This window comes from Protopterus annectens, chromosome 7.part0 (genome assembly GCF_019279795.1).
Source record: "Protopterus annectens isolate FY-2018-M chromosome 7.part0, PAN1.0, whole genome shotgun sequence".
In the NCBI taxonomy this organism is placed as follows: domain Eukaryota; kingdom Metazoa; phylum Chordata; order Ceratodontiformes; family Protopteridae; genus Protopterus; species Protopterus annectens.
The window spans coordinates 37747240-37764661 of NC_056739.1; the positions used below are offsets into that span (position 1 = coordinate 37747240).

The 17422-nt window shown below is 41.8% G+C and overlaps 1 protein-coding gene across 1 annotated transcript in view; it reads right to left on the reverse strand.

The window, feature by feature from the left end:
* The window catches only part of SARS1 (seryl-tRNA synthetase 1), a 423834-nt gene that overhangs the window by 136010 nt on the left and 270402 nt on the right, over positions 1–17422 (reverse strand). Inside the window, exon 9 of the mRNA XM_044076473.1 lies at positions 5579–5736. Within this exon, the coding sequence (XP_043932408.1) occupies positions 5579–5736 (158 nt within the window). The remainder of the gene's footprint in view (positions 1–5578; positions 5737–17422) is intronic.

The following is a 17422-nucleotide window of genomic DNA, read 5'->3' on the forward strand; positions in this document are numbered from 1 at the left end:
TTCCTGGAATCAGAGAAGTCCTGACCTTCCCACTTAAAATGTTCCCTCATGGAATGAAGAGTCTCTGAAAAAGAAAAATCCTCTGGAGGAGAAGCAGAAGGAGTAGAATCATCCACATCAGAATCAGAATAAGGAGAATACTCCTGCAAGTCTTCAGCCGAAGACTCTGAAACATCCGAAGCCTGCTCAAAACTCCCCAACTCTGGTTCCACCCTAGACCTCTTATCAGGAGGGGGCAAAGAACCTCTAATTAAAGTAATTAAATCTTCTGCCATTTTAAGCATGTGCTTCTTGGGCACAGATCCTGATGAACTAGGAGTGACACCAACAGAAGCTAAACCTGGCTTGCCTCTGGGAGAAGCCTTGGAAACAGAAGGAGAGGGCCTAACCACCCTAGGAAGGGAGGGGAGTACAGTAACCTGAGAAACCCCTTCAGCCTGACCTGCCTCCTGAGAGGCCACATCCTGCAATAACAAAGACTCCCCCTGGGACTCCAGAGAAACCTCCGGCGGAACCCCCGGTTCCACCGACACCTCCAAAGAACCGGCGTCCGCACGGACTCTTCTTGTCTGGGCTTAGCTGCTTTGTCTTTACGCTTCTTAGTAGAAGCAGGCCGGAGCATCCGGCGGCATGTTATAATTGCACCGCTTCAAGACTAACCTGGCACAATCTAACCTTCGCAATAGTGCGCTTATTAAACCAAGCACAAAAGCGACACCCAACAACGCCGAGCACAGGCCCCAAACAAGGAAGACACAAAGAATGATAATCTCTATGCGGTATCTGTTTCCCACAAGAAATACAGTTATTCACTTTTTCTGACATCCGTAAACCACTGAGGCAAGAAAAACTAAAATATTCCCCAACGGGTACTTAGCCAACTTTGACTCGGTCTGAAACTCGAATTAAAATTTCAGAACGCCGAACGGCACTTGCAACGCTGCTTCTGCATCGGACCATGCGGCAAAAAAGACTGGGGATATGACGTCGGTCATGCGCATTTGTACCCTGACGTCCTGATGTCAGTCTAATGCGCCTTGACCGACGTCAGCCTTATACTTTGATATTCGGGCCGACCGAGGACAGCGGACTACCCCAAGTGTAAGGACTGCAGCAATGTGAGATGAAGAACATCGCTGTTGAGCCTTTTCTTGGAATCAGAGTAGTCCTGACCTTCCCAGTGAAAATGTTCCTCATAGTGTGTAAAGTTTCCCCAAAAGAGTAGTCCTCAGGAGGAGAAGCTGAGGGAATAGAGTCCTCAGCATCAGAATCTTCCTAAGGAGAGAAGGAATAGTCTTGGTCCTCAGAGGAATCCGAAGAAATGGACAGTTGCTTAGAGGAAGCAGAATCTTCCTCTTGTCTAGGCCTTTTGCTAGGAGGGGGCTGTGAACCCCTGATAAGAGAAATCAAATCTTCAGCCATTTTGAGCATCTGTTTCTTAGGCATAGGGCCTTGAACAGGAGACTGAAGTGCAGTCTTTTTAGATTTAGAAGGAGTCTTTGACTTAGAAAACGTTTTAATGGTGAGAGTAGTCGGTCTGAAAACGCCTTCAGAAACCGATGGCATTTCTGTAGCACCGACGTCTTTAGAAGCTAAGTCGGAAGGGCCTAAAGTAAAAGGCTGCGCCGGCCTAGTACATTCCGTCGAAATATCCGTAGCGGTCTCTGGTTCCAGATCTGTGGTAGTCAGGGGCTGCGTCGGAGCCTCACTGAGAACCGGAGACTGGATCAGCCGAGGTCTCGGTATCTGGCTTAGGCCTGGGCTGTCGGTCCTTATCCCTGCGCTTTTTGTGCACGCCGGTAGTCGATGGCTCCGGCGGCATGTTGCAGTTAAATTTTCTACCAAAATAGTGTAGTGCGAAATCAAATCGTCTTTTAATAGTACACTTATTAAACCTAGCACAAAACCGACAAGAAGTGACGTTGTGATCAGGGCCTAGGCAAGGCATGCAGTAAGAATGAAAATCCTTATGAGGTATTTGCTTCCCACAAGAAATGCAATTGTTAACTTTTTCTGACATCAGTCTGAGGCAAGAAAAGTTTCCCCAACGGGGTACTTAGCTTTATAGAAGACTTCGGTCTGAAATTCGAATTCGACAATCTCAGGAGTCAGCCGACCGGCACTTGCGAACTGCTTCTGCTTTGGGCACCACGCGGCAAGAAAGACTGAAGAAAATGGCATCGGTTGCAATATATATACCCCTGGCGCACTGACGTCAGGGATGAGGCGACAGCAACCGACGTCGGACCAAGATTTTGGAATTCCGGCCGACTGCGGGACCGCCTGATAACAGGATAACCCAAGTGTGATGACTGCAGCAGGGTAACACGATGAACATCAACCAGTTTCAACATAATTTAAGTAAAACAGACTTAAGTGGCAAATGGGGTTCAAAAAAGAAGTCTCAATACTCCCAAAACCAAGGACAGTTTAACAAGTCTGCATAACTATTCAAGAGATCCTGTGACCCCCCCCTCCCACCATGCCCCCTGTTCTCTTACAGAAAGTCTGAATATCAGTTTTTCACTTTGGCAACAGATTGGTTTCTGAAAATCATTTATCAGCGTTACCGACGGCAGTGGGAGGAAATTCCTCCTTTCCCGTGTGTATGTGTGTGTCTGCAGATCAGACTCATTTCTAACGGCTCTTCATCACATGCTATCCCAAAGAGGGACAGATTCAGTTCCCCTTTTCCAGGTGGTGCCAACAAAATGCAAGGAGATCAGGTCTGGATTTTTCTTTCCTAAACCTATTTGTGACAGTGCCCAAATTCAAAATGATGTCATTTAACCTGTTACCTCTTTCAAGTTTTCTAGTAACACTAGACTTAAAAGATGCTTACCACATCCCCTATTAATCCATACTCAAGCATTTCTTCTGTTTGTATGTGCCTGGATCACATCAGTTCTCTGCCTTAGCATTTGTAAATACTCTCGGGGCAGTACATAGTACAAAGCGTCTACCTCATTGCAGGATACGGGGTATCAACATCTTTCAATATTTAGAAAGACTTGTTTATTTCTATACAGTCTTTCAAAATATCAGGAGTCTTTCCCTTGGTTTGTTGGCTGAAAAGTGTGGTATGAGTTGCAGCCCGGTATTGCAGGGGTGCTCTCTGGAGCTTTGAACAAGGTCTCTGCACAGATATCGATGTTCTCCATTTTTAGGAAAGCCTCGAGAGAGTGCATCTTGAGGTTTAGACTTCTAGCAATGAGCAGCATTATCTTCAGATTTTGCTTGCTTGTACCCGTTATGGTGGTAGTTTTGTCCTTTGAACCTTGCCTAAAAAAGGTACTTAGGGGTGGCAAGAACATTAGCCAGTAACCGGAATCCCAGGGCTGACAGGTGCAAACCATCTCTTGCAAAGCATTGTGGTTTGTCAACCATGTCATCCCAGGCAGATACTGAATCCCCTTTGAATGACACTAGAAGCTTAGCCAATTATTGAAGTCAATCATTTTGTCCTTATACCGTGGTATCATTCTGGGTGATGGCAGGATGCTACTCACGGCTAGGGTCATAACTGCCTGGGCTACATGATCCAAGAGATCTTCCATGTCTATTTTCATGTAGTCCAGGGAGGTACTCCAACATGGACAGTGACATTCATATTTGTACCTGCTGTGGAGTGACTTGAGTGCATGTGTTATGTGGCGGATCCTGGCACCAGAAAGGCAACTAACAGTAACTTTCTCCTTGATCAGCCTGGTGAGTGGGACATCAGTGTGCCTGACTGTAGAGTCACCTATGACTAAATCTTGGGTATGTTGTTTTGCCTTAGGGGCTGCTGCTGGGTGGCAAACTGGTGCTATGAGCTATGTGACACTTTGGTTGTGTTTGGGGGTGGTGCTTGTTTGCATTTCAGCTTCAGAGGTCCTTGTTGCTTCGGCAGGTTAATGTTAAGAGCTTCCGCATATGTGGATTTAGTGTTGCTATGTGTGGGTGTTGGTGGTGTGGGTTTTGAAGGACTGTGTGTTGTTTGAGGTGTTGTGTGGGTGTTAACCTTCTCCTCTTCACTGTCTAGCATAATCTTGGGTGAAGAGAGCTTTGCTTCCAGTTTGGCTATGTAATTGCATCTCTTACAGGTTGTAGTGTTTGGTGGTAGGAGGAGATGGTTGTCTGTGTACATGAGGCAATTGCTGCATTGTCCCAGTATGCCCAGATTCACCAGGTAGACAGGAGAAATCACCGGATGCTAACCCTTGGACATGCCTGGTTAGGTGCTTTCTTTGTGTAGTATAAGAGCTGTTTTCCCTTACTTTTTGGATATGTACTTCCAGTTATAGGCTGTCTAGTGCCTACGACTATTTTCTCCTTACTACCAAGGAGAGGTGAGTACTTGTAACAAATTAAGGCTTCCTAGTGCTTTTTAGTGAGTTTTAGAGCAAGTGCTAGTCACAGGTATACAGATTTTAGTGTGACTGCTGATAAACTAGCAAGTTCTAAGGGAAAATTCGAAGAGCAGACTTTCTGGCACTGGAAATAGTTTAACCTTAGCCCCGCGATGCTGCGCAGTGTGCAAATGCACGCAAACAAGCGTATTTATACCAGAAAGTTGAAAGGGATAGAAATCAGCCCAAAATGGCCAATAAAATTGCAATTTCAGAGCTGGAAACCACTCCTCTAGTGTTAGATAGGCAGTGCAATGCTCCCACTCTCACTGGTAAGCAGTAGGACCTCCCTCTACCACAAGGTCTGGATAGCTCTGAACATTGAAAATAAAGTCCTAAAACCAGTAAAGCCTAGAAACTGGACTATTCTAGTTAGAAAAGGTGGGAAATTAGCAAACAAGATAGAATTTTTTTTGGTTAAATCAGGCTAAACAATGCAGTTATACAGTAAAGAAGCACAGAAAGGCTAATGCACTTGAGTGTATAGCCCAGAACAGTAAACTCAATTAAAACTTTGCAAAATTAGAAATTTGAAAATGTAAACTTTTTAAATAAAGCAAGGCAAGTGCACAACTAGAAAATGATTTACAGGCAAAAATACAGTGAAATATGTAGCTAATCTACTTTTTAAGCTTTCTGAGAAGTGCAGGTAATAAAAACGACCAGAATCAGCAAAAATTAGAAAATTCAGCAAAAAGTACTTGCAGTTAGCACAAAAAGTCTCTCTTTCTCGTTTCTGGTGCTGTAGTAGTCTGCAGGATGCCCAAACAGGATCTGCTGATCTAAAACAAGCTCAAACACATGCAAACATGCGTATTTAGGCCAGAAAGTTGAAAGGGATAGAAATCAGCCCAAAATGGCCAATAAAATTGCAGTTTCAAAGCTGGCACTACCAGAGTGCTTTCGATGGTTTAACCTCTCACTATTATGGAGTCAACCATCCTTAGGCAAACTTTGTTCTTAAAAAACAAGCTTTTGCTAGATGTTCTGGGTTTGCCTTTAGCTATGGGATACACAAGATGGAAGGTAGCACGTACAGTAGTAAAAGCTAACCATTTTATTGCCATTTCCACTCTACTAAATTATGATGTACCCTCGTTTATCTTGGCACTTCCTCAGTGCATAATACATTTTGAAACGAGAAAAACAGCTGTTGAAATGTTTACATAATACAGTAATATACCTACCTTATCCATCATTTTCTTGGTTTGTCCATATCGTATCCGTAACCGTCGTGCTTGATAATCTGTGCAATTAGAACAGGATACTAATTCCCGGAATGCACCAGATCCAGGAAACCAAGCTTCCAAATCAAGTTTCTTACTAGCAGCATGATTCAAGGAACCTTAAACAGCAAAACCATAAAGATTAAAAACAGTCATGTTATTACAGATGAATAAACTCACAAAACAATAGACCACAGAAAATTTTGGAAGGAAAAAAAACAAAAAACTAATTCTGATTAAGCTATCAACCATGCATTTCTTAACTGCTGCTTTTCTGAGGCTTCACATTTTCTAGTATCAAAGTAAGTGGTACTGCAATGGCAACCCCACACAGCAATCACCTCTAGCACACCTCTATACAGTACTTCCTTTACCTCTTCCTAGAGCCAGGGCCTTTTTATTTTTATTATAATTATTATTTTACAAGAAACATCCACGTGAAGCAGAGTTCCTCTGTAACCCAATTCAAGTGTAACTTGGACAACTGGCTGGGGAACAGACATTCTATTCCTGGTTTGGCACCTGTGTCTCTAATGGAGCCACGCAGTCTGTAATGGTTCATCTTCCCGGTCACTGCTTACACTTGTCAAGGTAACAGGACTTGTCAGACTCTGGATGCAAGGCTAGGCTTCAAAAGGTTGCTGTGGTTGTTGGTCTAGTAAACACCTATGAACTTCTTTATTGAATTATGACAGACAATCATACATTTACAAACATACTGACATTTTCAGTTACAAACATTATACACCACGTCTAATCTTCTATACATTCACTGACAGATATGGCACATCTCATTCAGTTTGTGCCTTTCCTTACAACTCACTCCTCCAAAACATTCTGCATGTACTGTTCTCACAGTTCCCAGTTTTCCCACTTCATTTGCTCCTACCCTTTTCTAAAGACCTCACTTCCATTTCTTTTCTCCGTTACTATATTCACTACTTCTAGTACGGTTATTTTAGACCGATTTCCATTTTCTAGTAATTGCTTCTTTTGACAGCCAGCAGAATTAAACTCAGCAAGGCCTTACTATGTTCTAGGCAAATGAAATTCTGTATCATAGCTCAAAAAATAATTTCTTTAGTTACACCAATTTGCTCACCCAATACTTCTGATAGAGTAGTCTGCAGGGAATTTTTTTAAGTCTGCCAACTCATTACACACTCAAAAATATTTTCTCAATCACCTCTTTCTTCCCCATCACACCTTCAATATTTGCCATCTACCTCAGGAAAAATTATTTGGAGTCTGCTTGGGGTATAAAAATATCTATGCAAACACTTCCAAGCAAATATCCAACATCAGCTAGGCTTTGTTGCATACTTGGGAGCCACACATATATCCTCCCATTGTTTCTGGGAGTGCTTGTGCAGTCTCATTTCTCAATCCTTTCTAGCCTCCTCTGATCGATTCCTATAGTTATGAAATATTTTATATGCCCTACTAATCTGTTTAACAGCATCTTCTACTAAACTCTAGCAGTGCTGGTCTTTCACTCAGGATCCCCCTATTCATTTCTCTTTGCCTATACCTTCACATCAATTATTAACAGGGAAGGCAATCTGTAGCCTGCAGTCTTATGAATTCTTAGCCTCTTCCCATTCTGTTACCTCTGCGTCTCTAATTATCAGTTCCTAATACCCCTAATGGCAGAATCTCCTATCTCCATTCCCACGTTCGCCAAGTTCTTAGAATACTTTGCTATTTTATGAATATAATACTCTGTATGGTTATTGTTATTCTCTTTAAGGATCTGCATCCAAAATCCCAGTCTCTCCTAATTTCTTAAGCTCCCTCCCGTTTCATCATCACCCCTTTCCACTTTGAATTACAGGTTTCTGTCTATGCCAGTATTACTGCTGCACAGGTTAAAACAGCACTGTCCAAGGCCAAGAATACAGCTTCTATGGGACCTGACAATATCCCCGTCTGTGTACTACATGAATTACAGAGTGAACGGGCACCTCACCTGTGTGCCCTGTTCAATCACAGCCTCACCTCAGACCTTGTCCCTACCAAATGGCGCACTGCTACAGTCATCCCTCTCCACACGAACTATCACCCCATTAACCAGATATGCAAAACTATGGAACACATCATCATGGAACTAATAAACAAGGATATAGGGAATCTCCCACACAGTTTGGTTTTGTGAAGGGTAGATCACGCCTGCTCAACTTGGTCAACTTCTCTGAATCAGTCACCAGAGCTGTGGATGAAGGCACGGTGGCTCATACAGCCTACCTTGATCTGGCCAAGGCGTTTGATATCATTCCCACGCAGGAGTCATAGAAAATCTCACCAAGCTAGGCATCAACCCCCTATACATCACTAGGTGGGCTGCAAACTGGCACAGAGGTAGAACCCACAGTGTGAAAGTAGATGACTCCAAGTCAGACTGCTGACCAGTCATGAGTGGAGTCCCACAGGGTTCGATCCTGGGTCCTCTCCTGTTTGTTAGCTACTTCTCTGAAGTCCAGGTCAACATGAAGGGACTCTGGCTAACAAAGTTTGCAGACAACTGCAAGTTGGGAGCTATTATTAACTCCCCAAGTGATGTTGACATCCTACAGAAAGGCCTCACTGAGACCAACGACTGGTGTCCGAACCATGATCTTAAGCTCAATGCCAAAACATGTGTCATCATCCCTATGGGAAAAACCCAGTTCCCATGAATTACCACATTGATGGTAGTCCGCTAAACACAGAAGGTGTTATAAGAGATCCGGAAACGTAGGTTAACAGTAACCTCTCTTTTGACCACCATATTGCTACTGTGGTCAGAAAGTACTTCTATGTGGCACATCTCAGTACTAAGGGTTTTGTATCCAGGAAGAAAGAGGTCATTGTCTCCCTCTACTCTTCCCTCATTAGGCCAGTCATTAAGTACAATGCCCTATTTGGCATGTACCTCACTAAACACCTGCAACAATTGGAGAGGCCGCAAAAGTACCTCAGAAAGAGGGTCCTAGGCCTACATTTGTCCTATATGGACAGACTTTAAAAAACTCTATTAGAGGCGATCTCTGCTTGACTTACAAAGCCATGTCTGACCCAGCTCTGTTAGAAATGCTACATCTAAAGAAATCCCAATCCCTCCGCACCACAAACTCCAGAGACCTCAATCTCATTACCACAATCAACAGAACATGCTGGAGGGGCAGGTTCGTAACCCAGAGACTGCCCATGCTATGGAACAGACTTCCCATACATGTCAAGCAGAGCGCTTCACTGGCCCTCTTCAACATAAATCTTGATGAGTGAATGGGAAATAGAAAATTCACCCCGGGGATAACTCCAGTGGCTCTACTCAACAGAGGTACTGGGAACAAAGGTCAGGTGGCATGATGCCAGGGTAATCCTATGGGCCAGGCTTGTAAAGGACCCAGGGCCATTAGCCTAGTACACACCTATGAACCTATGTATAAGGAGCATTAACTATGTAGATCTGGAAAAAAAAATCAGGTAATCCCAAATCACCTTGTTCTATTGGAAATATCAACTTATCTCACTAGACTCTTGCAGTCTTCCCCTCACAGATAAAATCCTCAACTTTATTAATTGCTATCCACAACGTCTCCTCTGGTCCATAAAAATATGCCTGACCCATGTATAAAACTAAAGGACTAAACACATTTTCACTACTTATATCTTGCTAAGCAAATTAATAAAATACAGCTTCCAATTTATCAGTTTTTGTATTATTTTTAGTTTAGTCTTTTCTGATATAACCTTATCTGTCATAACAGAATCCTTTTAACCTATACTCCTAAGTACTTTATTTTATCACTATGAACATAAAGACGTTATACAGAATCATATCAATCAGGGTGGGTCAAAGGAACCAAACTTTCAGTGGTGGGCAGAACCCTGCTGTTTCCCCATAAGTATGAGTATTGCTGAACCAATTTGTTTGGGGGGTACTCTGCTTACAGCTATCGCCTTTGTTTTACTTCATTAATTTTGTATACCCAAAAGACTTGTCTCAGAATGTTCCAAAACACTGAATGTCCTTTTCTGGTTTTATCATCTGGCACAAAATATCTGCAAATGAGGCCAGCTTTTCTTGATTACCATCCCAATTATATCCTTGAATTTCTGAGTTCCTTATTTTCTTTCCAATAAGTATAGCACATATAAAGGGGAGAGGACACCCCTGCCTGGTTCCTTTGCTCAGATAGAACTTATCAGAGTGGGATCCCCCCCACTTCAATTTTCACCTCTAATCCTTCACATATCCTCATACTGAACCTTATTATTTTATCAGGAAATGCAAATGCTTCCATTGCCATACTAATAAAATTCCAACTTACTCTGTGAAATGATTTCTCTGCATCAAGACCCACCAACGACAGTGGTATTTTTACATTCTGCCGCTCACTGGATCGTCACTGTTCTGTTAATGTTTCCATATGTTTGCCTTCCCTTCACAAAACCACACTGATCCAGATTTATCACTTTCGGTATAACCTTTGCTATTCTTTTAGCCATTCCAGACAAACACTTCACAATCAAGGATTTACATTGAAATGGGTGAAAATGAAGCCAAATCTGATGGATCTTTACCCTCTTTAGGTATTAGAGCCACCACTGCTTTCTTCCAGGATCTTGGTTCTTCTCCTCCTCTTAAAATACTCTTAAAACAAAACCTTCCAGACCCTTATCACTTTCTTCCCTCCTGACTTCCACAGGAATGCCATCTATTCCTGGGGACTTTCCTGTAGATTGGTTATACATCACCATTTTTATCTCATCTCCTCCTATCCTGTTAGTAATTGAGCTTCATCTAGCACTAACCTTGCAATATTTAATTCGTCCATAAATATTTCCATTTGTACTTCTTGATTTCCACATTTCTGCTTTATACATATTTTCATAAAATTTCCACACTATTTGTAATATCTCTACAGGAGTTCCGATTATCTTACTTGTTATAGGCTTCCTCAGCTCGGCAACAACCCTTTCTACTTTCTGTTGCCTGAGTTGCTGTGCTAAAAGATTTTGTGCTCTAGAGTTATTAAAAACAGCTGCTTAACAGCAATCTTTCTAAACTCATGCATATTATCCAAGTACTCCCTTATTTTCTCTTTAGCACTCTGCAATTGTGCATTTTCTTGATCTGTGAGATTCCCCAGAGTCCCTCTAAATAATTCTGGTTACTTCTTAACCAAATCTATTTTTCTTTTATTTTTATCCTATTTCTAAATTCCACTTTCATTTTATCCCACTCCCCAGCTATATTTTCTGAAGAAATTTCTATCTTCCCTAATAACTCATGAATAATTTCCACTACCTATTCCTTAAATTCCTCTCTGTTAGAGAGACTGGTGGGGAAGCACCAGTGTCTCATTTTTACTTCACTACCCTGTACATTTATTTTAGTTCTTATTAGCTCATGATCTGAAATAGTTATTAGATGCGTATCAACATTTTTAATTAAATGCACATGTTCTTATGAAATCTAATTTCTGTCTAGCATAGTCCAGTTTTTGTACCTTGAGGAATATGTAAATTCTCTCAGAGCTCCTACTACTGAACACACATCTTCCACAACAAACATTTTCATAAATTTCTTCAATCTATCCTTTTTGGTATATTTTCCTTTCTAGGTCCCCCCAATACATCATCATTGCTGTAAATCAAATTCCAGACCCCACCTATAAAGTAATATTCCCTGTTGAAAGTGGATTATTTCTCCCAGAATTTTCTTAAGCTCCATTACAGTGGTTTTAGGTGGACTGTAAATGCATGCCAGTGTAACCCTCCTCCCTTGCCAGTAGCCCCTTAGCACTACAAACCTACCATTATTATCTTTTTATCCACTTCTATCACTACTGGGGTTCCTCTTGCAATTAACATTAAATGCTCCCCTTTTCCTCTATCCCGGGCACTCAGCTGAATAACCACCCTGAAATAGTTGCCTTCTATTACAAGCTTCTCATGTTACAGTGAACATTTGTTTGGTAAAAGAAAACTTTTCATTACATTCTATGTTCTTTTATTTACTTGCTTCCCCTTAAAACTTGTTAGATCAAGGCAAGGGCCTTAATCCAGTCATTCCTCTACTGAATCAGCTTTACTTATGATATGCTCTTTTGTCCAGGCTTTCTTCTGTTTTTACATTGCAGTGCCTACATTTCTTAAAAGTGAACAAGGGACAAAAGGAGCACCCGTTTACTTCAGTATCCATATTACACACAAAATAACTGAAAAAACTTTACCTTATAACATGCAGTATATACCGTAGGTTTTAATAAAACATTTTTAAGAACAAAAATAGTTTTACTTACAGTTCCCTACTCTTCCCTTCTCCTTACTGTTTTGACATCAACTGCCATGAAGTAGGCCATATATTCTTTGGAATTCCCTACACCTTTAACAAAGTCAAAAAAGTCCAATATTTCCAGGTTTTCTGTTGGCCTGCATTTTCTGAAGGATATGAAGTCTGAAATTCACATGCATGTCATTATTTACTGACTTTAATCCTTACATCTTCTCAGTGTTGTGTCAAAAAACACAATTTTTTTGAGGAAGTGAACAAAATTACGAAATGAAAATCTGTACAGCTGAGAAGTATGCAATCTGTTACTGGTATAATACCAACTCTGACACTGCACAACAGTGTTGAAAGGGCAAATTCCCCCACCCCACTGCAGTTCCATCTCGCAAAGCTCAACACCAGCACTGTGTGATAAAGTGCACAGTCAATCATTAAATGCACCAGTTCAAGGTACTTAGACAAACTGAACACTCCAAGAAACACATGCCACTCATATTATCAAACCTGCTGTCAGCCTTACACACCCCCACTTCAGACCACCTCCCTGTCGCCCAATCCCTTGTCCCACTAGGAAAAAAGGCAGCCCATTCATTTACCAGTAGAAACAAGAGTGGGACACTCTCTCCCACATCCACCCAAACAGCAGACAGCTAATGCAGCAGCTCAAGCTACTCCATAAGAGTATTCGCCTGAAGTGCCCCATGCGCCTCACAACTTCCTCATTCAATAGTTAAACCTCGTGTACAGATAATCATTCGATGTATCCTGAAAAAGTCAAACAGACCCAAACAAATGTGTTAGCAGTACACTCAAGTCTATAGTCTTCCATTGGAGTTTGTCTGGCAAGATGGCAGACACTGGCTGCCTGCACTATTTTCCCCCTACCTCAACTGATGTTACTTGTTTTTTACTTATTTTTGAGTCAGCCCTCATCCAGTACCCTAGTATGTTTGCGTATTCATTGGGGGTAGTGTACTCACACAGTATGTTTGCTTGTTTATTGGGAGTAGTGTATGCATAGTATGTTTGCTTGTTTATCGGGGGTAGCGTACTCATAGCATGTTTGCTTGTTAATTTAATCGGAGGTAGTGTATTCATAGCATGTTTGCTTGTTAATTTATCGAGGGAGTGTACTCGTAGTATGTTTGCTTGTTTATTGGGGATAGTGTACTCATAGTATGTTTGCTTGTTTATCAGGGGTAGTGTACTCATAGTATGTTTACTTGTTTATCAGGGGTAGTGTACTCATAGTATGTTTACTTGTTTATCAGGGGTAGTGTACTCATAGTATGTTTACTTGTTTATCAGGGGTAGTGTACTCATAGTACGTTTACTTGTTTATCAGCGGTAGTGTACTCATAGTATGTTTACTTGTTTATCAAGGGTAGTGTACTCATAGTATGTTTGCTTGTTTATCAGGGGTAGTGTACTCATAGTATGTTTGCTGTTTATCAGGGGTAGTGTACTCATAGTATGTTTGCTTGTTTATCAGGGGTAGTGTACTCATAATAGTATGTTTGCTTGTTAATTTATCGGGGGTAGTGTATCATAGTATGCTTGCTTGTTTATCGGGGTTAGTGTACTCATAGTATGTTTGCTTGTTTACTGGGGGCAGTGTACTCATGTACTCGTGGATATCTACCAGTTTCAGGCTCAGCCTGGTTTAGTTTTAGAAGATCTGTTTTTGAACTCGTGTCTGCACTGTTCTGTCCCTACCGCTGCTTGTACTCTGGCTGATGATCAGAGTGTAACTGGTGCTTTGTATGTGGCGCATACATAAAAGTGATATGTGGGTTAGTGTTGACTGTTATCTGTATTTCTTAGCTGTTATGAGAGCCAACATCCCTTAACTACAAGTGCTACAACTGCTGCTGTTACTGTCAGACTAACGACCAAGTACCACAGGTGCTTTTTTTCCATATGCCTTAACAGAAGTTCCGCATGTTCCTCTCCTTAGACTGCTAAAGTTTCAGTTACTCTCTCTCATATCTTCCTGCATGCTTGGTGCTACAAGTATCAACCTTTTTTTTCCATCCTACCTTTAAAACCTTGTAACATCTACGACAAAACTACCCATCAGTGGAGGACCCTCTGTGTATATTTTATGTACTACTGTCGTTACATCTGTGTATATTTTATGTACTACTGTTGTTACATACACCATCTGCTGCATTTACTTTACTAGTTTAAACACGTTTCACCTTCTGTTGCCAACCTTTTTTGCACTTGTTGCCTTTAGAGTGTACCATCTCTGCCTTATGCTCACAAATAATAAACTTATTAACATTAATAATATTGTGCACATACCCAATTAATATGGTGACTTCTTGCTCACGTCAAAACTTGCACTGTGAGCTTCATACACCCCCAGCAAAATCCACCACTAATAACAAAAACAGTCTTACACCGAGAAAAGCCTCCTAGAAAGAAGATTAAATCTTAACAAATAACAGCCACTCGTTTACCTCATACATTCCTGCCATAAAACAGAAGTACGCTGAAAAAAAAACACTCAAAATATGTCACTCTGAGCAACAGTAACTCAAATGGTTTAATGATAAGCGACTCTACTGCCAGGAATACTGGCTAGTCATTGAAGACTGGAAAGAAAAAGTTAAAAAAAAAAAGTGTGTGTTTTTTTTCAGGCACCAAGATTTCTGACATAACAAATGCCCCAAGGACCCTAACTCGACACACATGACTATGATGTGGTACATGATGGAGTGAATTTCAGACAAATCCGTGAGGAGCATGCAGAGGCATGTCAGAACTTTGCATGCATGGTACAAATGCCGGCAAGACACGACTCCTGAGCGGTATCCTTCCTTCACCTCAACGACTCCTGAGTGGTATTCTTTTGTTCAAAGAAAAGAAAACCTCAAATGATACCAAGATACAATGAAAAGAAAACCTCAAATGATACCAAGATACAATGAAAAGAAAACCTCAAATGATACCAAGATACAATGAAAAGAAAACCTCAAATGATACCAAGATACAATGAAAAGAAAACCTCAAATGATACCAAGATACAATGAAAAGAAAACCTCAAATGATACCAAGATACAATGAAAAGAAAACCTCAAATGATACCAAGATACAATGAAAAGAAAACCTCAAATGATACCAAGATACAATGAAAAGAAAACCTCAAATGATACCAAGATACAATGAAAAGAAAACCTCAAATGATACCAAGATACAATGAAAAGAAAACCTCAAATGATACCAAGATACAATGAAAAGAAAACCTCAAATGATACCAAGATACAATGAAAAGATAATTAAACTGCTTGTACCATTCCAGAGGGCTCTAGTACGTGTCAGCATAGGATGAGATGCTTGACAGTCCAGCTTGACTCATTACAGCCGAGTGACGTCTCCAGGCGTTTCTGCAGTTACACCCTACTGCTCCTCTAGGCGTCAAATATTGCCTGTTCATATTTGCATTAATAATTCCAAAACCATGTTACATTCAAGGTATCGGAAAATTTTATCTTGAAACATTCATGATAGCAAACACAATTGTATTGATATATGACCTCTGTCAATGGGTATTTGTTAAAAATGTAAGGTGATAACTTCAATTTTTAAATGCTGAAGCCACGCCCACTAGGAGTTAAAGGTACACACTCAAAAGAGCTCTACTGGAGGGAATGAGTTAACGGCCTGGACGGCCTGCACCTCTCGTTCAAAGTCTTCCCCATACTAGCTAAAGCTCTTGCTGTCATCTAGTGACTATTTGTTTAGGCAGATTGCAGCTAATGGACATTACCATGTAACTTAATAGCCACAAAACCGAATCACTTCAGTGTGGCTCTCAACACTAGAAATCTAAACAATAAATCGCCTGATCTTCAGGCACTTGGAAAACATCATGTTTACGAAGTTACTGAGACTTGGTTTAAATGTAAAGAACTCAGTATATACCTGGGATTTGAACTTTTTACATCTTTAGACCTAATGGCAACTGTGGTGAAGTCTCCATATTTGTAAAGAAACAGATTGCTTCCAAGCAGATCCCTAAGGACCTAGAAACTGAATTCGACTACAGATCAGTATCAGATTAACTTATCGCTAAAGAACACCCTCTTTGTCTTGTGATGACCATGCAAGATTCTTCATTGCTTCAAATGATCTCTCTCTTAGCAAAAATACTATAAACTTTGGTGACAAACAACCTTTATATAATCTAGGACACCTATATTTCCAATATAGAACACATTAATAAATTCCTAAAAATGGAATTTGTTACCACTAATACCTCAGTCCATCTGCCAAGACCAGTGGTGCAGCAGGTACACTGCTAATACCCCAGCCCTTCTAAGAGCAGTGGTGTAAACAGGCACACTGCTAATATCCCAGTCCTTCAGCTAACAGCAGTGGTGCAGCAGGTACACTGCTAAGAGCAGCACTGCAATAGGTACACTGCTGATACCCCAGCCCTTCAGCTAACAGCAAAGGTTCAGCAGGCAAACTGCTAATGCCCCAGTCCTTCAGCTAACAGCAGTGGTGCAGCAGGTACACTGCTAATACCCCAGTCCTTCAGCCAAAGGCAACACTGCAGCAGGTACACTGCTAACTCCCTAGTCCTTCAGCTAAGAGCAACACTGCAGCAGGTACACTGCTAACTCCCTAGTCCTTCAGCTAAGAGCAACACTGCAGCAGGTACACTGCTAACTCCCTAGTCCTTCAGCTAAGAGCAACACTGCAGCAGGTACACTGCTAACTCCCTAGTCCTTCAGCTAAGAGCAACACTGCAGCAGGTACACTGCTAACTCCCTAGTCCTTCAGCTAAGAGCAACACTGCAGCAGGTACACTGCTAACTCCCTAGTCCTTCAGCTAAGAGCAACACTGCAGCAGGTACACTGCTAACTCCCTAGTCCTTCAGCTAAGAGCAACACTGCAGCAGGTACACTGCTAACTCCCTAGTCCTTCAGCTAAGAGCAACACTGCAGCAGGTACACTGCTAAAACCCCAGTCCTTCAGCTAAGAGCAACACTGCAGCAGGTACACTGCTAATACCCTAGTCCTTCAGCTAAGACTGGCGGTGCAGCAGGTACACTGCTAAAACCCCAGTCCTTCAGCCAAAGGCAACACTGCAGCAGGTACACTGCTAACTCCCTAGTCCTTCAGCTAAGAGCAACACTGCAGCAGGTACACTGCTAAAACCCCAGTCCTTCAGCTAAGAGCAGTAGTGCAGCAGGCACACCTGTAACACCCCAGTCCTTCAGGTATCAGCAGTGGTGCAGCAGGTATATGCTAATACCCCAATCCTTCAGCTAAGACCGGTGGTGCAGCAGGTACACGCTATTACCCCCAGTCCTTCAGCTAAAAGCGGTGGTGCAGCAGGTACACTGCTAATACCCCGGCCCTTCACCTAAGAGCGGTGGTGCAGCAGGTATCCTGCTTCTGTTACCCCCCCCCCCACCACCACAGGATGGGTTAAACTACTGCAGCTGCTAAGCTGAGCCCTACCCCACACCCCTTTCAGTCTAACCTTTGGCTTTATTCCTCAGCTTCA